The sequence below is a fragment of the Rattus norvegicus genome, chromosome 3, assembly GCF_036323735.1.
Source record: "Rattus norvegicus strain BN/NHsdMcwi chromosome 3, GRCr8, whole genome shotgun sequence".
Classification (NCBI taxonomy): domain Eukaryota; kingdom Metazoa; phylum Chordata; class Mammalia; order Rodentia; family Muridae; genus Rattus; species Rattus norvegicus.
Genome location: NC_086021.1, coordinates 75,991,317 through 76,017,196, shown reverse-complemented (window position 1 = coordinate 76,017,196; position 25,880 = coordinate 75,991,317). Strand labels below are relative to the sequence as shown.

Sequence of the window (25,880 nt, the reverse complement as noted above, 5' to 3'; positions counted from 1 at the left end):
GTTCCAGGCCAGCCAGCTCCATAGCAGGACTCTGTCTCAAACAACAAGAGAAACCTTCTGTTATCTTCACCTTCACTCTAATCAGAGGAGAAATCAGCTGGGCCTAGTGGCAGAGGACTATAATCCTAGGTATTCAGTGAAGTCAAGGCCAGCCTGAGCAACTTTGAAAGACCCTGACTTAAACAGTAAAAGAGCCAGAGGCATAGTCTGGTGTGGGGCTCTTGCCCATTATTTGGGACCCTGGGTACAACCTCAGCCTATTAGAAGAAAAAAAAAAAGGAAACACATACTGGAGAATTTGAGGGAATAACCCCTTAGACACTGTGTATGGGAATCTAAATAGTTCAGCTATTGTGGAGAACTGGAGTTTCCTTAACTAGAACTGCCATACGCTCCTCCTATAGCACTTGATCACACACTTGAAGGAGTAACGGTCAGCATGTGAAAGATACCTACACACCCAGGTTATCAGTGAGTGATTGGATTCAGAACAGACAGGATGCATAGGATTGCCTAAATGTCAGCCAATGGGTAGATAAAGGTATACTGTATTCAAAGTAGACTTTAATTCTACTGTAGTGAATGCATTATATGAAGAAAAATGAGCAGAACTCAAATACCACTTTTTCTTTTATACATAAACCCCAGATTAGAACACCTACAAACACAGGTAAATAAGACACATGAACATGGAGGGCTTTGGGGAGTAGACTGGGATAGTAATAGGGTATAGAATGGTATATGAGCAAAATATATAATATATATGTATGGAAAGTTCACAGTGCAACATTTTTGGTATGCTTATACTTGTGTCTACCTTTTGGTGATTAAAGTTAAAAAAAGGCACATAAAAACTATAATTGACTTTATTTTTCAAAAATATACTGTATTGAATCAGTGTTTTTGATAGTTTATTTCTGGTCATCTTATCCCTAACTTTGGAATTAGATGTGTTGTCAGACCTTTGTGGGTGGAGAGGGTGAGAATCATAGCCATAGCCATAGTCTTGTACATGCTGAACCACTGAACTGTGCTTTGGAACCTGAAAACAGCTTTTTGTAATTTGTTTTCTTTTTTTTTTTTTTCTTTTGAGACAAGGTCTCCATTAACTCAGGCATGGTGGCCAACTTAATAAGTATCCAGGATGACCTTGAACTTCTGACCCTCCCACGTATGTACGACTCTGCCATTTATGTGGTGTTGGCGATAAAAGCCAGGGCCTCATGCACATTAGGCGAGCACTCGACCAACTGAGCACTTCCCCAACCCAAACCTTTTTTTTTGGAAAGAATCAGTACAACTGCTCTTTGTGTAGCAGTGTAGGCACAGGGGCAGATTGATGATAAATGGGTTGGCCATGTATAAAAATGAAGTACCGTCTGTGGACATGGAAATTTGATTTTTATGCATGAAACAAACTGGTTGTTCCTTTTCTAAGGATGTTAGTGGTTAGCAGGTGTTTGTCAAGAACCAAAAGTCTTACTCTCTTATTGGTGTAGCAATGCAAGTATGTTAATTGTATTAAAACATTTAATTGTGAGAAATACTTGACATGCAGTTTACTGTCTTAATCATTTCTGAGTTTAGTACTGACAAGTGTATGAGGTTTTATTGTTGAACAGCTATCTCTAGATTGTTTTTATCTTGTAAAGCCTGTGTTAAACCCATGACTGCATTCTCCCCTATCCCTAGCTCCTGGCACTACACTGGACTTTCTGTTTCTGAGTCTGACTACTCCTGTTTGAGTGAAATCATACACTATACACTAATATCCTTTTTATTATGGCTTACTTAGTGTAATGTCTTCAAAGGCTTACCGTATTTCTGCAACTGTCAGAATTTCTTCTTTGTTAGGCTTAGTGAAGTCCTACAGTGTGTTTATTCATTGTTCTACCAATGACATTTACAATGCTTCTACCTCTTACAGTAATGCTATTGTGAGGTGTACTTTAACAGAATCTTTGTATGCTTTAACTAGCATTTATTTCCTCAATCCACACCCCAACCGATCCCAGTCTGTTCTTTCTTGTGAGGTAAACTTGTTTGATTCCACGTGTACATGGTATGTCTTCCTTTGCCTGGTTTGTGGTTCTTAGCAAATGCCTTATGTGGGTTTGCTCATGCTTGCTTGTTGGGATGGATGTTTCTAAAAGGCTAAATAGTATTCCATTGTATATACATGCCAACTTTTTTTTTTTTTTTTTCGGAGCTGGGGACTGAACCCAGGGCCTTGCGCTTGCTAGGCAAGCGCTCTACCACTGAGCTAAATCCCCAACCCCACATGCCAACTTTTAAAAATGTATTATCTGTTGAGTGACACAGGTTGATTCTGTGTCTTGGCTGTTATGGACAACGTTGCAGTAAATATGGGAACACAAATGGGTCTGACATTGGTTTTTCCAGTCCTCTGCATGTATGCATGTAGAATTGCTGGACCAGAATATCTTCATGCACTTTTAGCCATGTATGGCTAAGCCAAGGAAACATCTAAGATTGTGGCCTGTTTTTTAAATTATCAGCCAACTATTTTTTTAAACTTAAATTATTAGCGTGCGCTCCTGTGAGTGTAGCTGGGGAACCAATTTGTAGAATTGGTTTTTCCATCTGCTTTTATATGGATTCTGATTATTGTTGTTGGGCTTGTGAAGCGTGTACCTTTACTCACTCCCACGGTACCGTCTTGCTGGCCCAAGCCAACCGTATTTTATTAGTTTTATATTGTTGCTGTTGTTTGTTTTAGGCAGCCAGCATTTTAAACAGACACGTTTGTCTTTTCCTTTGTCAATGAGCTGACAAAGTACACTTGTTAAGAACATGAAGCAGGGTTGATTGGCTGTGAATGCCAATAGAGATGTTCAGCATCTCAAAACCTTACTATTTTTAGTTACTATTATTGTCAGTGCTGAGGATTCAGCCATCCGGGCCTTATGCATGCTGGCAAGTGCTTTATCACTAACTATCCCAGTTTCCATGGTTTTGAGACTGTCTCATTTTTAAGTCCAAGCTGACTGGGAACCTAGGATCCACCTGCTTTCCATCCCCATTCTGGGTGTTATAGGAGTGTGCTAGCAGTGAATTACACTGTAAGATAAATAACAACTTGGAATGAGGAGCTTTTCTAGGGTTACAAAAATATATTCAGGATTAATTTTTTCCCGTGTCAGAGAATTATCCAGTCATACCTTGCCTGTGTAGCATAATCAACTAGTGGTAAGTGATAAGTTTTATGATGTACCCAGACAAAATAATTTCAAGTTCTTTTTTTATTATTCATGTAGCAAGTTGAAGCAATGTTTTGTCCTTCTGGCTTATGTATAGTAGCATAAGTCAGTTAAATGGTCCCCAGGGTAGGAGGGTTCTGTATGTTGATGGCAGAGAAGCAGCAGTTTTCCATCTTCTTACTCTTGAGTTGTGCATGCTGTGCTGCATCCATGCCTTTCCTCCTCCTCATCTCATGCTCTGAGGACACGTGAGTCATTGCCTCAGTACAGAGCCCTGAGCGTCCGTCCTTACTGCTGTATTGATAAGCAAGGAAGCCCGGACAGTGAACCTCCCTTTTGTCCTTTCTTATTTATACCTCTAAAGAGAACCAAATTCAGTATCTCCAAAAAATTCCGTCTGAGGATAGGATTAGGCTAAAAAGTGCTGGCCTTACAAACTTGAGGTCTTCAGTTTGGATACCTGGTGCAGCACTATGTCGTGCAATCTGGGACCGGGGAGCTGGAGACAGGAAGATTCTGGGCAACCAGTCTGGGCCAGTCAGCTCCAGACTCAGGAGAGATCGTATTTCTTCAGCCGAAGTGAGAGCAAGGATGCTGAGTTTGTTACACAAATTCTAAGTTTCTTACATTATTTGTGGCTTGCAGTTTTGGTGAACAATTAGTATTTTTTTTTCTCTAAAACGTTCAGGTTTTATTTTTCAAAAATGTATACTTGGTTTTTGTTTTTGGTGGGGGGGCATTGGGAATCGACAACTTGATGAGTTTTGAACATTTGATTGTTAGTTATGAAAAATAAACTCAAACTGAGAATTGGATTGATAAGAATTTTTATGCATGTTCTTTGATTTAGCAGTATGTTAACATACACAATCGTTGTCACACCATGAACTTTTGTTTTCACTTTGAAGTTGTAACTATTAGGAGGTACTTGTTGCAGGATATTTGATCCCACTGTGAACCCTGAGATTGTTTTTTCTGGAAAACAAAACAAAACTTTTTAGTTATGTGTGGCTCAGCCCTTAGCACACACCTTTAATCCCTCTGCCTGTAATACAGATATCCCCTTAGTAGTACACACCTTAAATCCCAAGCAATGCAGGTAAAGTTAGTTTGTAGGAGACACTTGTGTTTGAAAGTGATGTCTAATTGAGTGGCAGACAAAGCGATGAATCAGAAAGATTTGACAGTATAGGATATGCCCAACTCTCAGGGGAAAAGAGAGGGAAGAGGCAAGATAAGCGGGAGCAGCCCAGAGGGAAGAAAACAGTAGGAGGCAGTTTTACTGGGAGAGTTTTACAGAGACAGGTTGAAGAGAAAATAAACTAGACACAGGTGAAGAAAGAAATTGAAAATGAACCGGAAAATTAGAACAGATTGTCAAAGTTAGTATGAGGTCAAGCAGAGCAGTTCAGGAGAGGTCAAGAGAGAAGCCAGATGGAATCAGTCAGCTTGGAGGGAGTTTGAGGCAGAACAGCTGAGTTGAACCAGCCAGCCAGAGAGATCTGAAAGAACTAGGAAGGGTGAGCTTATTCAGCAGCAACTCTCAGAGGCTGAAAACATCCTAGGCCTAGATACGATTGCACAGAGGTTGGAAGCTTCCAGGACTAGGCCTGTGTTAGCTGATGATCAGAGACAATTACTTCAGGTAAATAAAAGTTACTTTTACAGCTATTAAGATACATAATCTTTATTAGAAAATGAAGGGGGAAAGTATCTGAGAGAAAAATAAACAGAATGTTCACTTTGGTTTTCATTGGGTGTTAGGGCTACAGGTGGGGTTTAAATTTAATTACTGTGCACTTTTGCATTTTTCATTATTGTCAGCAATTTGTGTGTGTTGTTGTTGTTGTTTTTTGTTTGTTTGTTCAAGACAGGGTTTCTCTGTATAACCACCTGGAACTCTCTTTGTAGACCAGGTAGGCCTCAAACTCTCAGAGATCCTCCTGCCTCCGCCTCCTTAGTGCTGGAATTAAAGGCGTGCTCCATCATGCCTGGCTCTGTTTTGTGTTCTTTATTAAGGTCCAAAGAGAACAAAATGAAATTGCTTCTTTTTAAAATAAAAATACATACTCTTTGCTCATGGCAAACGATTAACATTATAAAATAAATCTTGTCAGTGAATTGACAATTGAAAGAAGACATATTTTTAAATGATTATATAGGTATCCTATACCTCTGAGGAGTAGGATTGAGAAGGGGTAGTTCAGGAGAGGGAGCTTTCTATATTTCTATTGTTCTAAAAAGTAGCTGTTATTTTAAGAGTAAGGAAATGCACAAAAGCAGAAAAGATGAAGGAGCAGGGAGTAGTTGGAGGAGTGTAAGCTCAGTTTCTGACTGACTGTGTGCTGACACTGTACTGGGGAATATTCTTTCTCCCAGCCCCGTTGTACACTGACTCTACTTTCTCCACTCTCTTTCTGTAATACATACAGACGTCTCCTAGAAGTGTTCTCAATTTCCTTATTTTTAAAATGGGACTATATGTTAATATAGAAATAAGATCTAGTATAAAGTATGTATTTGTATATTCATGTATGACTGCATGAGGGAGAAAATTAAAATTGTAAGCCCAAGGCTAGAGAAAAAAGATCTTGGTTAATTATCTTACACGACATTAGAGAAATTAAGCATTAAAATCAGTTCTACCCACTAGGAATTTCAGACCCCGGGGAGAAAGTTGGAAAGAGTGTAAATCATGAGGTGTATATTATATGTGCTGGTGTACACTTATATGTTAGCATGTGAATAAGTGCATTTTATTGAAATGATGAACCCTAAGTGGCAGGTTTAGTACAACATACAAAAAATAAGCTTATTTTACTGTAACAGATGTATAAATTTTGTATCATTTTTCTATTTTATATATAAGGATGCTGAATAGGGGTGGGAAGGACTTGACCAAGTCTGCACAGTTAGAGTGTGTGTATAGTGTGTGCCATGACATGCCTGTAGGTCAGAGGAGCAGCTGCCAGTATAGGCTCTGACCTTTGTTCTTCTTTGACACGGGGTCTACTGTTGTTTCTGTTGCATATTCGAGGCTGGCTGGCTTATAGATTTCTGTCAATCCAGATTCAGGTCTTCAGACTTGTGTTGCAAATGCTGAACCATCTCCTCTAACCCAGCTTGTTTGTTTGTTTGTTTGTTTGTTTGTTTTTAATGGAAGATTAGTTATCAGACTAAACCTACTTCATTTAGGGTTCTTGAATGCTTCAACTTCTCTTCTAACCCATTGACTAGAAGAAGGGGAGAAAGAAGGTTAATAGGAAAAGAGGGTTGTAGGCCTGTTTAGAAGTAGTTCTTTAGGGTGACTAAATTCTTCATTATCAGGATACCATCAGTTCAGACCAATGGAAATACCAGACATCAATCAGTAGCCATGGCTGGATCCAGCAGAAACCACAAGGCCTTGCCAAATCAGCACGAGTCAGTGGAATCAACTGAATACCACAAGAAGTTCTCTGGCAAGTTCTCTACAAAGTGAAGACCATCGAAGAAGTGAGACAAGCAAAGTGTGTAGTAATAATGCAAGAGCGTCCTCTCATTGTCTGTGGGGTTCCATTTATACTCTCTCCAAACATCATGGACCTTCTAAAAGTGTCTGCTCTAGCAAAACATCACATGTTCTCTTGAGTGTCTGCTTCAGCAAAACATTCTCTTACAAGACAGCTTCCAGAAAAACATCATGTGACACAACTAAGATTCCAAAAGAAACCAGAAATTTTCACTTCATCAGACATTTTTTAAAATTAGTTTTTAAAAGTTTTTAAAATTTTTAGAGAAGCAGAAATCCAATGTATTGATGTTGATTCAATCTGTGCAGTTTTGTCTCAGTATATCTTAATTCTTCCCTGTGAGGACTACAAGAATAGTCTTTAAAACAATACAGCATTAGACTTGGAGTGAGTCTAGAGTAGACTGTCTTCTCACTACAGGTTTATATGGTTGAACATATACATTAGATACTGTGCCTGTTATAACTCTAATCATTTGGATAAAATACTTTGTTATTGTATATGCTTATGTAAGTGTGTGCAATATCTCTCTGTGTGTGTGTGTGTGTGTGTGTGTGTGTCTGTCTGTCTGTCTGTCTGTCTCTGTGTCTGTGTGTCTGTGTGTCTGTGTGTAGATGTAGGTAGGGGTTAGGTGTATATATATCTCAGAGATAGTTTACTTAGAACAGAATTAAGTATCCAGACTTTGCTTGTGGGAAATGTGATAGGTGACTAGAGAGGTATTTCAAATCAGTGGGAAAGGTTTCATTCATGATAAAATTGAGACCTTTTTCCTTTTGGGTAAAAACTCGATATACCAAACACTTAAAAAGAGAGTCCTAACTAAAACTATTAGAAAGTTTAGGGTATGGTTTTTTTCTTTTTTTCACTTTTTTATTGGATATTTTATGTATTTATATTTCAAATGTTATCCCCCTTTCCCCTTCCATCCCCCTTCCCCCCTCCCCCTGCTTCTATGAAGATGCTCCCACTCCCACCCAGTCACTCCCACCTCAACACCTTGGCATTCCCCTACACTGGGGAAATGAGCCTTCATAAGACCAAGGGCTTCTCCTATCGATGCCAATGCCATCCTCTGCTACAAATGTGGCTGGCCGGAACCTTGGGTCCCTCTATGTGTACTCCTTGGCTAGTGGTTTAGTCCCTGGGAGCTCTGAGAGCTCTGGAGAGAAGGGGTCATCTGGTTGGTTGATATGTTGTTCTTCCTATGGGATTGCAAACCCCTTCAGCTCCTTCAGTCTTTTCTCTAACTCCTCCTTTGGGTTCCCTGTGCTCAGTCCGATGGTTAGCTACAAGCATCCTCATCTGTGTCAGTAGGGCTCTGGCAGAGCATCTCAGGAGACATCCATATCAGGCTCCTGTCAACAAGCTCTTCTTAGCATCAGCAATAGTGACCGAGTTGGGTGGCTGCATATGGGATGGATCCCTATGTGGGGCAGTCTCTGGATGGCCTTTCTTTCCTTCAGTCAGTGCTCCACTCTTTGTCCCTAATTGCTTTGGCTAGGACTTCAAGTACTATATTGAATAGGTAGGGAGAGAGTGGGCAGCCTTGTCTAGTTCCTGACTTTGGGGCTTAAGAGTGAGAGCACTCCTTGCAGACCAGCTCTCTGTGGGCAGGTTTTGGGTCTGGAAAGCTGTGGGGTCCTTAGCTTTGTTGCTAATCAGGGTTTGTTTTTATTAGACTCAAGTGAGAGAAAGCTGTTAGAAAATGACTTTGATTGATTTTTGTGGTGCTCATTTAGCATGCTGTGGTTTAACTGCCATAAAATGAGACTATTTTATTTTAAAATAGGGAATCAAATTTCAGATTTAACGACAGAGTAAGTTATGTAAAACATTGTCTATGAAAATGGATTATGTGAAAGTGGATATTTTTAAATATTCTTGAAACTATAATTAGATAATTTTTCCTTCCCTTTCCTCTTAAACCTCCCTTTATCCCTTTTTCAAATTCATGGCCTCTTTTTCCTTTAGTTGTGTGTATATGCACTGGATATGTATTACCATTTCCAAACTGAGGAATTGGGGCATAGTGAGGAAATACTGGACCAAAGCAAGATTGAAACCCAGTAGAGAAAACTTCAAATTCTCTGGCTCTATGTCTAATGTCAGAGGGCTTAGATGGCTATGGCCTTCTAGCTTTGCTGCATACATTGTTTCTCTATTGACTGGCTCTACTCCCTGGATGTACCCTCCTTAATAGATACGCCATGCCTCTGGCACCTCATTATCTTGGGGTCGTGAGCACAACTCAAGTTTCACTTTTACAGCTTCATGCAGTGGCCTTTCTGGGCTTCTTTCAGTTTTTGGTGGGGCCTTGATGGAGGCATTGCCATGCTACATACACACTGCCCAGCCTCGGCGGCTTTCCTTAACCACAGAGGAAGATTCTACAACTTCCTTTACTCTCTCTCTCTCTCTCTCTCTCTCTCTCTCTCTCTCTCTCTGTGTGTGTGTGTGTGTGTGTGTGTGTGTATTAATACAACCTGTTTACTCTGTGTAATGCTACTTATGTGTGGTTTTAGAACTGACCATTTTTATCCAGTCCCCACGTGGCATGCACTTGTCTGAGCAGTCTATTTCTCCTGTTCTCAGCATTCCCTTCTTTGCCTGCAGTTCTTCATCTAGGGTTGAAGTCTTGCGAGATTTCCCTCTTCCATGTCAGCGTGTCTATTCATGTTTTCGTTGCTCACTTCATGTCTAGGCTGCCATGTTGGTACTGTATCATGGGTATAGCTTCTGACATTTCTAGGAGACATTTCTAGTCTCATAGCAAACCCTCTGATTTTCTGCCTCTATAATAATCTTTCCAGCCCTTCTTCAGTGTTGCCTGAATCTTAGGTGAGGGAGTTGTGTTGTAGATGTGGACTGGGCTCCATACTTGGGCATTTTGATTGGTTACCTTTTTCTGTAATGATCTGTTGCTTGTTGGAAAGTGAAGGGTTTTTTTTTTTTTTGCAATTTTTTTTTTTTTTTTTTTTTTTTGGTTCTTTTTTTTCGGAGCTGGGGACCGAACCCAGGGCCTTGTGCTTCCTAGGCAAGCGCTCTACCACTGAGCTAAATCCCCAACCCCGGTTTTTTTTTTTTTTTTAAATGTATGTATTTATTTTTGGACAGATGAAAACCACACTTCTCTGGCGAGACCCTGGAGAATGGATGTTTTAAGACACTAGTCAGAATTAACCCTAAAGTGTTAGGAAAACACTTTGTTGTTTTCTTCATTCTTGTCCCCTGTCCTTTGAAGTGCATTAAGACAAGTAAAAAAAGATGACTTATTTAAATTGAATATCTTATTTTATTAAACTGGTTTCTTAGGTTTATCCTTCTTTTCTTTTTTAACTAAAATGTCCTCAGCCTTATTAGGCATTGTATGAAAAATATTAACAAAAGAAAATCTTAAACTGTTATGTATAAGCCATCATATCAGGTCCCTGTAACACAGAAAGTTAACAATCTTGAATGAATTTAGTTTTTGGACTTTTGGGAAGTTTCAAGTTTTTAAAAATTTTATGGTGATGTCTCCGCAGCAGTAGAATCTATTAGAGAGTTTTTAATGGACAAAGGTGGCACAGTTGTGAGCACTGCTGACTGATGGTAAGGAGCACACCTTTTATCATCACCTTTTATTGATCATAAGTAGCACATTTTTTATGCTCTTCTGGGAAGTCATGCTTTATGACAGTTGTTGGTCATTGATGAAAGACAGGCAGAGGAGTAGAGTGGGACACAGCACAGAGCTCTAATGGGTTCAAGTCGTGTGCTTCATTCTTGTTCTCTAAGGTTTTGATCATAAAGAATGCCGTTGATCTCTAATTTGGGTAGTCCCAGCTCCTATTTATTTGAAATTTGGAGTTTACAACTATAAATCTGATGATTAGGCAAGTAAAAATAATGGAATATAGGGTAGTGTAGTTAGAGGATGTTCTTTTTTGTTGATGGTGACTTTTTGAGAGAGGGTCTTGCCAGATAGCTCAGCATAGCCTTGAATTTACTGTGTAGCTCTGGCTGGCCTTGGATTTGGGATTTTCTTGCCTTGACCTCTAGAATTCTAGGATTACTGTCAGGTACTGTTGTAGGATATTTCTGAAGCATGTATAATGTTTTTAGTATGTTCTATAATCTTTTACAAAATACAAACACTGTCCAATAACTTAATGAATTGTAGTGGTGTTACTTTTTCTTAGAAAGGTTCATCCCTTGTAGTTGAGTACTGAATACTTGAGGGTTAATTGGGAACTTAGATTAGATTAAAATCTTTAAAATGTGCTCTCAGATGATAGTATAACTATGTACTTTTGTATTTTAAATACGTTTTAAAGGATCAAAGGAAGAACAGTAATAGTGAAACTTCAGTGTCCACCAATATTGTTAATGTTGCCAAAATCCATGACTCTTTCTGCATTGAGTGACAGAGCTGAGTGTTGTGACAGAGGCCGTGCAGTGTAATTTTTATCACTTTATACTGCTCTCAGAGTGTAGCGTTTAGTGATACAGGTATCATGTGGCAGTATGTTGAGTGTCATGGCTCTCGTTACTTGTTTTATTATTACTAGTTCATGTCCATCAAAACAAGAGAAAATAGACTTTGAGTGATGTGTGTGCACATACATGCTGGAGCTGAAATCCAAGTATTGTACATGCCAAGTGTGCACTGTATGATGGAACTACGCCTCGGCCCTGGAGTGGAATTTGGATGACTTGGTTGATTAAATAACACACAAGCAAGCAAGATTGTTTTTATTATTGGGATAGAAGTGCTGGTACTGACATCACCAGAGTAAGCATACTGCAGCATATCCAACTTTTGGGATTATAATTAGGAATTTTGAAATTAAGTATCTCATCATGGCATAATTTTTCCCTAAATGAAAAAAATGCAGTTACTATCAAACCAAGTTTCCAGTGGTCTCATTTGCTACCTAAGCAGAGTCATTTACTGATGTTGAGTTAATTAAATTGTTCAATCATAGAACTCAAAAAAGTTATGTCCAGAGACTTGTTTAAAACTCTTAGCTTTTTGGCAAGAATTGACTTTAATACTTAAGACATCTGTGGTAGCTCTGATAGTCAATTAAAAACTGTGCTCACGGTTTATGGAGGTTCTTCTGGCTCTAGAGAAATTGGCAGATGTTATTGGTGCTACTCATTTGTTATTTATTGGAAAACTCAGACACGTTTAAAGTGGCAGAAAAATTAATCTTGTGACTATTATTTGCGGAACACTTACAAGCATTTTCAAAGTTTTGTGGGAACACCTAAGTACAAATGGAAGTGGACTCATTAAGCTGTGACACAATGGGTAGTGATAAATATGTGTGGAACACATAAAAGTTGTACAGATTCTCAAAACTGATTTTTAAAAAGTCAGCTGTTCAAAGCCTATGGTTGTTAATGTGTTATTCATCAGCAAGTCATTTGCAGAGAATATGTGAGGCGTTCTTGTGAATGCCATCCACTCTCATGGATTTCAGATGGCATTGCTCCCACAGATAATTGTTAGTAACAAAAGCTGAGTATCCTGACTGGCTTGGTGTTGGTAAAATATTTTGTTTGCTTTTACAGTTGTTTAAAGGCCAAGATTGAAATTTTATGATCAAAGAGGGCCAACTATTATCAGTTACTATTACCAAATACTATTTACTTTTGAAAATTGTTTTTTCTTCAGATTCACAGTTTTTTTTTTTTTAAGAATATAATATAAAGCTAGAAGATAAAATAGTGAGCACATGCCAGGCATGATGGCACATCTTTTAATTCTAGCACTCAAGAGGCAGAGGCTGGTGGATCTCTGAGTTTGAGGCTAGCCTGGTATAGGACAGATAAGGCTACATAGAGAAACCCTGTCTCAAAACAAAACAAAACAAAACAACTCCAAAAATAAAATAAATTAAAAGAAAAAGAAGGGGTTGGGGATTTAGCTCAGTGGTAGAGTGCTTGCCTAGCAAGCGCAAGGCCCTGGGTTCGGTCCCCAGCTCCGAAAAAAAGAAAAAAGAAAAAAAATGCACATGTAGTGCTGTTGCCCCCTTGTGTGCACCCGAGTGCTATCAGGAAGGTGGGTGCTCCGCCTGGCACACATGCATGGGTGCAGTTCTTAACTCCACCTGCAGTTTCAGATAGTGTAGCGAGCTCAAAGGAAACGCCCACGTTTCAGAATTCCTTAGTTATACAGCTGAAGAGATTCTAATGATCTTTTGATTGATTCTGTGCTCTAGTGACACATTGCAAAGCAAACCTTCTAAAGAGCCACCCAGTAGAATGCTACACCTGTTTTCCAAGTAATGAATGTCTTCAACTAAAATCACAGGATGGGTTTGGTATCAGTAATTACCTGTGTGTATGTCAGTGAAAGTATATCAGGGTCAGGAACACCGGCTGTTCTTGCAGAGGACCTGGGTTCAGTTCCCAGAACCTACATGATAACTCACATACATCTGTAACTCTACTTCCTGAGGAGACCCTCTTCTGGCCTCCACAGTCACCTGCATACATGTGGTACACATGCATATGCTCAGTGCACACATAAAGTAAAAACAAATCCAAGAATGTAATTAATAATGAAAATGTAAAACTTTAAATGAAGTTCTTGGGCCTCAGAATGGCCATTCTAACTATAGAAACTTATTGCTGGTGTAGATAGGGACTGGATGGGTGTTTGAGCGGACTAATCTAGCTGGATCATATTTTTATTTATGAGTTCATTACAACATTATAAAGTAATTTTTACATTAAAAGTTTAAAACACAGAGAGTGGTTTTAGATATGTATTTATGAGAGTGTACACAAGAGATTTTAGAAATAGGAAACCCTAGTAAGTGATGGGTGAAATAATCTGTTTCCCAAAGAATCCATTCCTTTTATCAGCAACTTGTACTTTAAGACATCAAAGCATGAGTTTTGTCCATGAAGTTTGTGGAAACCTTTTCTCTTCTTATATAAATGTATACAAGATTTTGCCTGCTGGCCTATAGAAATTGAAATACTTAGGTCTCTCTTTCTTTAAAAAAAAAAAAAAAAAGAAGGTTGGCAAATTTTTGACAGCATAGTTTCTCAGACACAAAGTGCTTGCAGGGCCTTATGAAAATGCAGGGCTGGTCTGCGTTGCAGAGGGGCCTGAAAGTTTGTACGGATTGAATGCTCTTAACTGATAAGGTTTTGAGTTAGCTAACAGATCTCTAGGGCTATAGGTAGATTTTTTTTAGGCACTGCCAGTGTATTCTTAAATCACCTGTTCTGTGCCTGGATCTGGGCTAGGGACACTCACATGTTGCGGTAAAAATTAAAAAAAAAAAAAAAAAAAAAAAGCTGGTTCTAACGGGCCATTGGAACTGGAGCTCTCTGCTAGCTGCCAACTCTCTGGTTCCAGCTACTGGGTCAAATAATGGTTTTAGAAGTCCAGCAGTGATTGGCCTACTGCCGCTCCCTGCCTCCCTGCCACGAACTCTGCCCACACTCCCAGCAAACCGCCCCCTGGTAGTTACAAACTCACAACTACTTGGTAAAATGAAGACTTAACAAACAATACCCCAACATAGATTCTCAATCCACAATACATCCACACAATATCCTCAGATCCAATTGATAAGATTTAATTTTGCCCATCTAGACAACACAAAATCCTGTACATATCCACCCCTTAAGAATAATCATAATATCATGAAATTCATAGGCAAATGGTTGGAACTGGAAAATATCATCCTGAGTGAGGTAACCCAATCACAGAAAAACACACATGTTATGCACTCATTGATAAGTGGTTTATTAGCTCAAATGCTTGAATTACCCTAGATGCATAGAACACATGAAACTCAAGACGGATGATCAAAATGTGAATGCTTCACTCCTTCTTTAAAAGGGGAACAAGAATACCCTTGGCAGAGAATAGAGAGGCAAAGATTAAAACAGACACAGAAGGAACACCCATTCAGAGCCTGCCCCACATGTGGCCCATACATATACAGCCACCCAATTAGACAAGATGGATGAAGCAAGGAGCCGGATGTAGATCTCTCCTGAGAGACACAGCCAGAATACAGCAAATACAGAGGCGAATGCCAGCAGCAAACCACTGAACTGAGAACAGGACCCCCCGTTGAAGGAATCAGAGAAAGAACTGGAAGAGCTTGAAGGGGCTCAAGACCCCATATGAACAACAATGCCAAGCAACCAGAGCTTCCAGGGACTAAGCCACTACCTAAAGACTATACATGGACTGACCCTGGACTCTGACCTCATAGGTAGCATTGAACATCCTAGTAAGATCACCAGTGTAAGGGGAAGCCCTGGGTCCTGCTAAGACTGAACCCCCAGTGAACGTGATTGTTGGGGGGAGGGTGGCAATGGGGGGAGGATGGGGAGGGGAACACCCATAAAGAAGGGGAGGGGGAGGGGCTAGGGGGATGTTGGCCTGGAAACCGGGAAAGGGAATAACACTCGAAATGTAAATAAGAAATACTCAAGTTAATTTAAAAAAAAAAGAATAATCATAATAACAACCTGTAATATGTGCAGAGAGGAATCTTAACATCCACCGCCTTGTTCTCCCAGCTCCCTCCTTGCTCCGGCCTCCTCTGCCTCTCTAAACCTTTTCTCCCACCCATCCTTCCTTCTCATCCAATGACAGGCCTTGTTCTGTCCTGTACCTGCCCTCACCTGCATAATGACATCAACCTACATTCACGTGTATTCCTTCTTTTAAAAGTCTTTGAAAGTGTTAGAAATGTTAAAATGAGAGACATTTTTTAGTTTAATGCTCCCCCTTCAGATATATATATATATATATATATATATATATATATATATATATATATATATATATATGGGAAAGTTTACATCCTAGAAGAAACTACATATGCAAGATCTGCAGGAAGTAAAGCACCTTGTTATTGCTGTCTGGTCCTGGACAAAACAGGACCTGTTGTTTTTATCTTCCTGGTGCCTGTTGCGTTAATGACACCAGTTGTTAGACCAAAAGAGAGGTATGGAAACTCAGATTGCTTTAGAAACATTTTCTCCTAGTCTTTTGCTTCTCTTTTCATTTGAAATGTCTTTTGTACTATTCTTTAAATTTTTGATGGAGTTCAATTCATTAATTTTTAAAAATTAAAATGTTTTATTGTAAGATATATAATATAAATTTCTCCCTTTTTCAAGGCACTGAGGATTGACCCTAAACCCGCATGTATGCTAGGAGGTGTTCCCTTATAGTTCACTTAGACTCACAATTCATGTGTTCTTCCCACCTCTTATTGCATTAGATTAGAGTTGACATTGCATAGGACTCTTCTTTTTTCTTATGTTTTTGAGATGAGGTATATAACTGTAGTATTCTCCAGATGTAAGTGTTTGTCTTGGAGGCTTAGTCCTGAGTAAGTCCACTCTTTCTGAGCTCTGGCTGGCTCAACTCAGCTGTTTTGGCCCAAACTCTTCTCCATGATGATTGATTCAAACTGGCTTGTCTCTGTTTCTGACTGAATTACTCTGCTTGGTCTCTAATTTGATGCAGTCTGTTCTAATCTCATTCTCTGGCTCGTTCTGTCTTTACCTACAACCTGCCTCTGTAAATGTGTGTGGTAAAATTTCCCCCTTTCCCCCAATCCCTTTCCTGCTGCTCTCTTAAGCCGCCTCTTTTTCTGTGCTGTTCTTATGAGAGTTGGGCATATCCTATCTCTGACTCATTCTGTCAAATCTTTCTCTGATTTGTCACTTTGTCTGCCCCTCAATTAGAAGTCACTCTCAAACATGCTGCTTCCTTCTACAAACTGACTTTACCTTCATTGTTTGGGAATAAAGGTGTACTAAGGGCGTGTCTATTTCAGCCAGAGGGATTAAAGGTGTGTGCTAAGGACATGTCTGTATTCCAGCTAGATCACATAGACCTAGAAGGTCTTTGCATGTGATCCCTTGCCAGAACAGCCATGTTGCTGGATTAAAATCCCTCTACATGTAAGTAACCCGTGGAGAGTTCTTTGTGTAGCCTGGGCTAGCCTTGAACTTGTGATTTTCCTGCCGTAGCCTCCTTAGTGTTAGGGTTGTAGGTATGTGCAACAACACTTGACTTGTAGGACTCTGTTAGTTCTGTAGTAGCCAAGTGTTTTGTGGAACATCTTTTAGTTATGTGTATGTGTTACTGTGCTGTCTTGCTTATGGGTATGCATACTGAAATGAGTGTACTTTGGGCTATGGTCAAAAGTATAAATCTATATAAGAAGTTTTGTTAAATGGGGTGCATATTTTAAAAAAGTTGTAGTTTCTTGGTCTGTTTAGAGTGTTCATTTGTAAATTTTGTATTATAGTCTCACTATTTAATATACATATGTGTATGTATGCATATACACATGTGTGTGTGTTTGTTTGTTTGTTTGTTTTTTCTCTTAATAGGTGCAATGGATGAACTTCACAGTCTGGATCCAAGAAGGCAAGAATTATTGGAAGCGAGATTTACTGGAGTTGCTACTGGGAGCACTGGGAGTACTGGGAGTTGCAGTGTTGGAGCGAAAGTAAGTAAAATTTGAATCTCATTTCAAGTCCTTACTTTGTGTTAAGTGGTCTAGAACATACTTGGTAGGGCTGTTGAGATGGCTTGACGATCAGAGTTCAAGCCCCAGGACTCATGTTGGAAGGAGAGAACCAGGTCTCACAGATTGTCCACACTGACCATTATAATATATGCGTCCACCCCCACAATGCAAAACACTAAAACAACAGTATCTCTTGTGCAGGAGCCCTATATGCATACTTAATGGCAAACTATTACTTTTTGTGATTTTTATATTGTGTAGAAGTTAGTATTTAGAAACCTGATTTCTTTTTATTTGCTCTGCAGAAGATCTCTGTGTTTATGCAGTTGTGTTTGGCAATTCTTGCTATTATTTCTTCACCAAAAGGTCCTTGCCTGTGCCTGTACATATGGAAGTGTGCCCTGCTTTACCTGTAGCAGTTTCTAAGTGTGAGGTCTTACGTGGAATTCTTTGCTCTATTTTGAACTGAGTTTTGAACTGAGAGAAAAGGACCTAGTTTCCCACCAAGTTTGAATAGATTGTTTTTCTCTCCAACATGAATTTTTAGCACTTTTGTTGAAGATCACTTAGCTGGACCCATGTGAGTTTCTGTATTTTCTGTTGTGTTGATCTGTGCGTGTTAGTAGCATGTTGTATCTATCTGTTACAGATCTGTGGTATATATTCCAAATCAGATACTGTGATACCTCCAGCCTTGCTCCCCCCCCCCCCATCAGGGTTTCTTTGGCTACTTGATGTCATTAATATTTCTATGTGAGTTGAGCATTTCTTTTTCTGTTTCTGTGAAGAATGTACTTGGCTTTTGATGGAGGACTATGTTGACTCTATAGATTGTGTTTGGTAATTAAAGCATTTTTTACAATATTATACTAGTCCTTGGCTCTATCCTGTCGTGACTCCCAATTTGTCTCTATAATGTTTTAAGGTTTTCATTTCCTTGGTTAAGTATCTGTCTATAATTTATGTATCTCTCAATCTGCATGCGCACACACACTGTTTTAAATCTTACATCCTGGTATCCCATCATGAATTTCCTTTTCAGTATTTGTTGATATATAGGAAAGCTACTGATTTTTGTATGTAGAACATGTATCCTAATACTTTGCTCAAAGTCTATCAAATCTAAGAGCTTTCTGGAGGCCTTAATAGTCCCTTTAAGAATGGAAACATATTATCTCTAAAAAGTGATGATTAGAGCGAATTCCTTTCCTATCATGGCCCCTTTGTTTCTTGCTCCTGTCTTCTGACTGGCTAATAATTCAAGTACCATACTGAACGAGAGTGAAGTAGTAGAAGCCCGACTTGGTACTGATTTTAGAGGAAAGACTTCTTTCTTCGTCTTTTCTCCTTCAGTATAATGTTTGGCCATCAGCCTTTATAATGCTATGGTTTGATCCCTTTGCTGCTAGTTTCTTCAGTGTTGGTCTTGAAAGGATGTTGAACTTTGTCCAAAGACTTTTTGCACATCTGTTGAGACAGCTGTGATTTGTAATGTGTGAGTGTGTAATGGTGCTGCATTACATCTTCTGATTAGTGTGTGTTAAATCATCCTTTATCCTTCTTGGGGGTAATTTTGTGTTTCTTACTTTGAGAAACTGCCAGATTGTTTTCTAAGTGTTCTTTGTCCTCTCAGCAGTGTACAGGAAATAGAGTTTCTCCATCCTTGTCAGGATTTGGTTACTATCTCTTCTAGTATAGAATTCTGGTTAATACCAATACCAATAGTGTTCTGATTTACATTTCCCTGTTGACTAGTGATGCTGAACTTTTCCCCATATACCTAATTACCATTGATGTCTTTGATGGAGTATCTAGTCAAATCCTTTGCCTGTTTTTAAGTCTGGTTGCTTTTAAATCTTGAGTTACAAAGGTTTTCATATATGATGGATAGACCTTGTACAATGAATGATTTACAGAGGTTTCTCCCGGTTGGGGATTTAGCTCAGTGGTAGAGTGTTTGCCTAGCAAGCCCAAGGCCCTGGGTTTGGTCCCCAGGCCCGAAAAAAAAAAAAAAAAAAGTTATAGAAGTTTCTCCCATTCTTTGGGTATTGTATCTGAGAAACTTGCACATTATGTCACATAGTGTAGACTTTTTTTCCCCAGACATTGTTGAGGGGTGAATGTATTATATCCCTCATAGGCTCATGTGCTGAACACTTGGTCCCAGACGGTGGTGCTATTTAGGAGATTGAGGAGATGAGATTCACTTAGCTGGAGGAATGAGATACTAGAGGGCGAGCCTTTGAAAGCAGAGTTACCAGTTCCTCTGCCCCTTTCCCTCTCTGCTTTCCGCTGTCTCTTCATGTTTCCTCTGTGAGGCTATCACCAAATGCATGGGGTCATGTGATGAACCCTTAAGCCAAAACAAATAATTCTCTTTAAGATGTTTTCCCTGGTCATAAAGTAAGCCCAGAAAGAGGTTTGGAGCACATGAGCACAGCGTGTGTACCTGTGCTTATCTAGCTGTTTACTCACTAGTCCTAAATGCGTGAGTTTACCTCTCTACACTTGAGTTCTCTGCTGATCTATACCTTTGTCCTCAACATAGTACCACACTTGAGTGTAGTTAGTGATACATTTTAAAACTGGAAGTGTGCTTTTGCCTACTCAATTCTTGTTTAAGATTATTTTCACTATCCTGAGTCTCTTTATTTCAGTATGACTTTTAAAACCAGAGGGTCACCTTCTAAAAGAAACAAAAACAAACAAAAAACAATTGGCGTCTTAGTAGGAGTCTCAGGTAAATGTGTAGGTTGTTGTAAGTATTGGAGCCTTAGTAAGTTGTCGACTCTACGGCACAAATATCTTTACGTCTGTTAATACTTGGTAAGTTGTCGAGTCTACGGCACACATATCTTTACATCTGTTTAGGTCTTTTTTCTTTCAATGATGCTTATGGCTTTTGGTGTATAACTCTTTCATTCATTTGAACTTCTGAGTTTTTCTTTCTCACAGTAGAATAAAGTTACTGAGTTTTGTTTTGTTTATTGTCTTTTAATGGACTTGTCCTCTTCACTCATTTTGGGTGTTCGTTGCTGTTGAATAAACAGTACAGTTGAGTTTTGCTCATGGCTCTTGTTGAACTTAGTAGCTCTGCTAGTTTTACCAAAAGCGGTCGCTCAGCGTTCCTATGTACGTAATACTGAAGGGAGAAGAGCAGTTCATGTCGGTTGTCAAATTCCTCGGGATTGACATTCTTTACCATAGGTTTGGCCAAAAGAACAGGCTCAGATTCAATTTCCTTGTCAGTTGTGAGCTGAGTCACTTTTATAGCTCAGTGTCCCTCTGCCTCTACTTTTCTTTATTAACCATTGCAACTATTGCCTCTACCTCACAGCCACCCTCTTAAGGAACGGGAAAGGAGTGAGCTATGTCACACATCATTTATTGTACTGTTGAATTATCCCCATAGGCGTAGAGAGTGTGGAATGTGTGCACTTACAATGTCATTTTCCTAGTTTGGTGGGTTTTCTGGAAGGCACATCTGATTGCATACTGTCCTTAGAAACTCTTCAATGGGGGCTGGAGAGATGTCTCAGTGGTTAAGAGCGCTCACTGCTCTTCCAGAGGTCCTGAGTTCAATTCCCAGCAACCACATGGTGGCTCACAACCATCTGTAATGGGATCTGATGCCCTCTTCTGGTGTGTCTGAAGACAGCTACAGTGTACTTATATATAATAAATAAATACATCTTTTTTTTTTTTTTTTAATGAAACTCTTCAGTGGTCTCACATACTTCCCAAGTTTTAATGCTACCTTTCTTGTGGCCCAATTTTATGCTTCTCCCTCTATTTTCCATCACACTTAAACTTTAGTCTGTCAAGCTAGTTTCTTTTTTCTTTTTTTTTTTTTTTTTTGGTTCTTTTTTTCGGAGCTGGGGACCGAACCCAGGGCCTTGCGCTTCCTAGGTAAGTGCTCTACCACTGAGCTAAATCCCCAGCCCTGTCAAGCTAGTTTCTTAAGCAGGCAGGGTTCCTGTCTTTTCTATTAAACATGCAGTTGACCTTGTTTCATCCCATGACCCTTCTGTCATCAGACTCTGGCAATGCTGTTTTAGACAAGGCAGCATCTTGAGAGTGTTTTTCTGATTACATGATTGCCAAAATACAAATTTGGAGTACTCAAGCATCCTTTATTCCGTCACATTTTAATTATTTATTTTCTATTAGACCAATGTTGAGGACCAAAAGAATTTGCATATTTTAATTTGGGGGTTGAAATAACTTAAGAGTTCAGAACCGGGCTGGAGATGGCTCAGTGGTTAAAAGTACCAGCTGTTCTCCAGAGGGCCTAGGTTTGATTCCTAGCTCATATACATGGTGGCTCATAACAGTCTGTAATTCCAGTACTAGGGGTTCCGATGCCTTCTTCTGTGAACAGGCATGCAAGTGATACATAGACATATGTGCAGGCAAAACACACCTACATATTAAATAAAATACAAATAATTTTTTAAACTAAAAAAAAATAGAAATCAAAATAGTATGCCTGATTCTAATCTGATTTGCGGAAAAGTGGAAATTAAGTTTATTTAGGGTTTTGTAGTTAATTTGTATTTGTTTTGTAGTTAATTTTCCTTCCCTAGTGCTGGATATTAAAGCTAGGGCCTTGTACATGCTAGGCAAGCACTCTACCCTTTAACTATTTGCCCAGCCCAAAAAATTTGTTTTGAGACTTGACTTTATCCTAGAAAGTGTTAGGGAAAATATTTGAATTGCATCTGGGGTTAGCACAAAATCATACAGCCTTCTAAACCTGCTCATGTATTCTTTCTATTCCTGGTGGCCAGAGCTAGCAAGCTGTCTGGAGACAAAAGTAGTGCCAGTGTATGTTTACTAATATCCCCTTTCTCCAAGCTGATGATATTAGATGAGAATAAAAACCAAAGTTGTATATTTCATATGTGTATGTGCACAGGGAATCCAGGATCTTTCACATGGTAGTCAATTTATCTACATTTAAGCTGTCTGCCCAGCATCCTCAGCATACATTTCAAAGTACTCCATATGTAAGGTTTCATTTAATATTCCTGGTTTGCAGACAGAATGATATATCTGCCTCAGATATCTTATAGTCATTCTAATAATAGCCAGAGCAGAGTAGGCATAGCTGCTAACTTGTATATAGGTTTTACCCATTTATCATCTAGTTAATAGGGGTTGTTAGAATATTTTGTAAATTAAACCCTCATTTCAAAAAATTCTGTTAAAATATGAAATATTCTAACAAAATCCATTAGCCTGATGGATACTTTTTCTCTTCTCTGCTCTTCCTCTTCCTCTTCTCCCTTCTGCCTTCCCCCTTCCTTCTTCTCTCTTCCTCCTTTCCCCTCCCCCCTTCCCCATCTCCCCTCCCCTCCCCCCTCTTCTCCTCCCCTTCTCTTCCTTTCTGTTGTTCTGTGACAGGGTTTCTCTGTGTGGCCTTGGTTGTCCTGGAACTAGCTCTATAGACCAGGCCTTGATCTTACAGAGATCCACCTGCTTCTACCTCCCTAGTGCTAGGAGCTCCCTAGAGCCTGCACCTCTGTGGGCAGCAGTTGATGGCTATTTTGAGGTAGTATGTCAGTGAACTGAAGACATCTAAGGAAATGGGAGCATATAGCAGGCTATTCTTTTTATAGGCGCAGACTGAGATCTAAGCTGCTGAGTTTCCTGTTTGGAATTAGTTGAGAACTAAGAACACAACAGTAGCTGCAGCTAGCAGGGCTGAGAATATCAGTGCCTATTGAGAGTGAGGGTGGGAACCAAAACCCAGTTCTTTTTACAATTTGTCTAGAACTAGTACTAGTGAAAAATACTAGTTAAATGCTAAGATGAACAAGTCAGCTTGTCTGAATTGGTGATTTCATTTTCTTCTTTTGTCCACTCCAGATTTCTTGCTAAACCATTTTGAAATGGTTTATATTTTATACCAGTTACTAGCTTTTATTTACAGAAAAGGAGTCCAGTTTTAGCTGTCTTACGGAAGGGAAAAGATTTTGTAGACTGTGGGACAATTCACAGAATGGTTCTGAGGCTGAGAAGATGAGACTTGGATGATGGCAGGGCAGCTGGCCACCTTGGCTGACAGAACTGTTTCCCTTCTGATTATGGTGTTCTTAATCATGAAGCAACACCTTGACCAACACCCTGTGCTTATGCCACTCTGAGAGCCTAAGCTCCAAGGCAGCAGCACTCAGTCCGTGGATCGCCCCAGTGGCAAACCTCTTTCTCCAAAATATTCTCATTCTAGTCCATAACAGTAGCCAAATTACAGTTATGAAGTAATGAAAATAATTTTATGGCTGGAGGTCACCGCAGCATTAGGAACTGCACTAAAGGGTCTCCCCACTAGGAAAGGTTGACTGGGGCAAGAGTCGATTGGTTTTATGTTGCTTTTGTGGTTTCTCTTGTGTTGGACATGGGTCAGGAGTGTAGGAATGATCTTTAGAATGTCTGTAGTACATAGGCTAACTTACAGTCCCACCATTTGTAAGGCAGCACAAAACAAAATAACCTCTGATGCCTGACTACCCAGAATCAGAGTGGAGATTGAGTACCTAAGATAGGAAGTGTTAATTGTGTTTTATGTCATAAACTTAGGTTCTGAATTTAAAAAATTGAGATAGTGCTTTTTCAGGAGTCAATTTATATTCGATCAGCATGGTTAGGTGGGGGCATCTGTTGGTGAAGCACAGCACTGCGTTCAGCTCTTCCACACACACCCCTAAGTTTTCACAGGGTCTGTGTACTTGTAGTTGGATAACTTTTGTACAGGGCCGAGTAGTTAATGTTATATGAATTCTGCCATAAATGCTTTATTTAACTCTGTCGTAGCACTCAAGTAGTCATAGACCAAGTGTCATTCAGTGTGTATGGCCGGTTACATTCCAGTGAAACTCTGTTTGATGTTCCTTAGTCTCCTGCAGATATTCCCAATAGGATTTTATGGAATAGGATATGGTGGTCCTCTTTAATATTTTATGGCCTGATTTATGCTTATTAGCTCATAAGGATTTAACAAGTAATTTCCTTTTATTTTTAAATCTTTTTTTTTTTTTTTTTTGGTTCTTTTTTTCGGAGCTGGGGACCGAACCCAGGGCTTGCGCTTCCTAGGTAAGCGCTCTACCACTGAGCTAAATCCCCAGCCCCTTATTTTTAAATCTTAAGTGTGAGTGTGTGCATAACTGCTGTGGCGTACATGTGGGAAAGCCAGAGGACAACTTTGAGAGTTGATTTTCCCATCCAAGAGGACTTAAAATGTGAAGGCTAATACTTTAAATGAGGAAGCCAATACTTTAAAAATTTAGTTTTAGTAGTTTCAGCTTAAAAAACTGTACCTGCTAGTTATTATTCTTCAAAGTCTTGGCAGATGTGGCAGTGAAAGTTTTACAGAACTATGCATCAGTCATGGACATGCAAGTCAGAACTGTGAGGGGATCTTACCCTCATTAGAATGGCTATTGCCAAAATAGCAAAAGTAACATGCAGGCAGTGATGGGAACAAAGAGAAAGTCCTAGTCGCTGCCTATAGGGATGCAAATTAGGATGGCCATTATGTAGAATCATAGGAGATTGTGCAGAAAAACTCAGTCTACAGGATAGACCCAAAGGAAATGAAGTCAGTATATCAGAGATTAAAAAAATACAAAGAAGTATTTTTCAATAATAAACTCTTGAACTCTCAGGGCTAGAGAGATGGCTCAGTGGTTAAGAACCCTAGCTACTCTTCCAGAGGACCCAGGTTCAGTTCCTACACTTGGGCATGGCTGTTTACAATCATGTGTAATTTTACTTCAAGAAGATCTGATACCATCTTCTGGCTTCCATGGGGACTGCACACACAGTACAAAACAAAGATATGCATTCACCACTCGTCCACTTAAATGAAAATAAATGGCTCAGTGGTTAAGAGAACTAGAGGACCTGGGTTGGGTTCTGAGTACCCACATGGTGGCTCACAACTGCCTATAAGTCTAGTGTCAGAGAATCCAATGCTTTCTTCTGAACATTTAGATGTACATAACAATAAGCTGGCACACATATATAGGCATTTAAAAAGATGAACATTTGTCACTGTGTCAACTGGCAGCACTAGAGGAAGGACACTGTTCAGGTGAAATAAGCCAGATGCAGAACAGGTATCACATGCTCTCTGCTATGTGGAAACAAACTTCTCAAATATCTCTAGTAGTATTACTAAAGTAAGGACGGCAAGAGAGAAGAGGGAATGATGGGCTGGGAAGGACTTGCAGGCATCCCCTTTGTACTTTGTATGGAACTGTGAGAAAGTTGCTGGAGTAGGTGATCAAGAGCTGGAAGTGACAGCTACCCTAATTTGACTGGTATGTATTGAGTCACTGCAATGCGCCCACAAATATGTTGCATTAAGTACAAACAAATGTGTAAGTGTCTTAGTCAGGGTTTCTACTCCTGCACAAATGTCATGGCCAAGAAGGAAGTTGGGGAGGAAAGCTTACACTTCCACATTGCTTGCTGTTCATCACCACAGGAAGTCCGAACTGGAACTCAAGCAGTTCAGGAAGCAGGAGCTGAAGCAGAGGCCATGGAGGGATGTTACTTACTGGCTTGCTTTCCCTGGCTTGCTCAGTTTGCTTTCTGATAGAACCAAGGACTACCAGCCCAGGGAT

General features: G+C 39.6%; 1 protein-coding gene across 7 annotated transcripts in view; it reads left to right on the top strand.

Moving 5' to 3' along the window:
- The window catches only part of Tlk1 (tousled-like kinase 1), a 106,944-nt gene that overhangs the window by 18,050 nt on the left and 63,014 nt on the right, over positions 1–25,880 (top strand). For 3 of the 7 annotated variants that reach the window (XR_005501858.2, NM_001395018.1, NM_001395019.1), the window contains exon 2: positions 17,111–17,229. The exons of 1 other annotated variant lie outside the window; for it this stretch is intronic. Coding sequence is in view for 4 of the 6 variants with exons in the window: in NM_001395018.1 (NP_001381947.1) it covers positions 17,111–17,229 (119 nt within the window). In the remaining 2 variants the exon portion in view is untranslated. Of the gene's footprint in view, positions 1–6,548; positions 6,731–15,938; positions 16,676–17,110; positions 17,230–25,880 lie in introns of those variants that run through there. 3 more of the 7 variants (XM_008761897.4, XM_008761899.4, XM_063283624.1) reach the window with 3 other exon arrangements.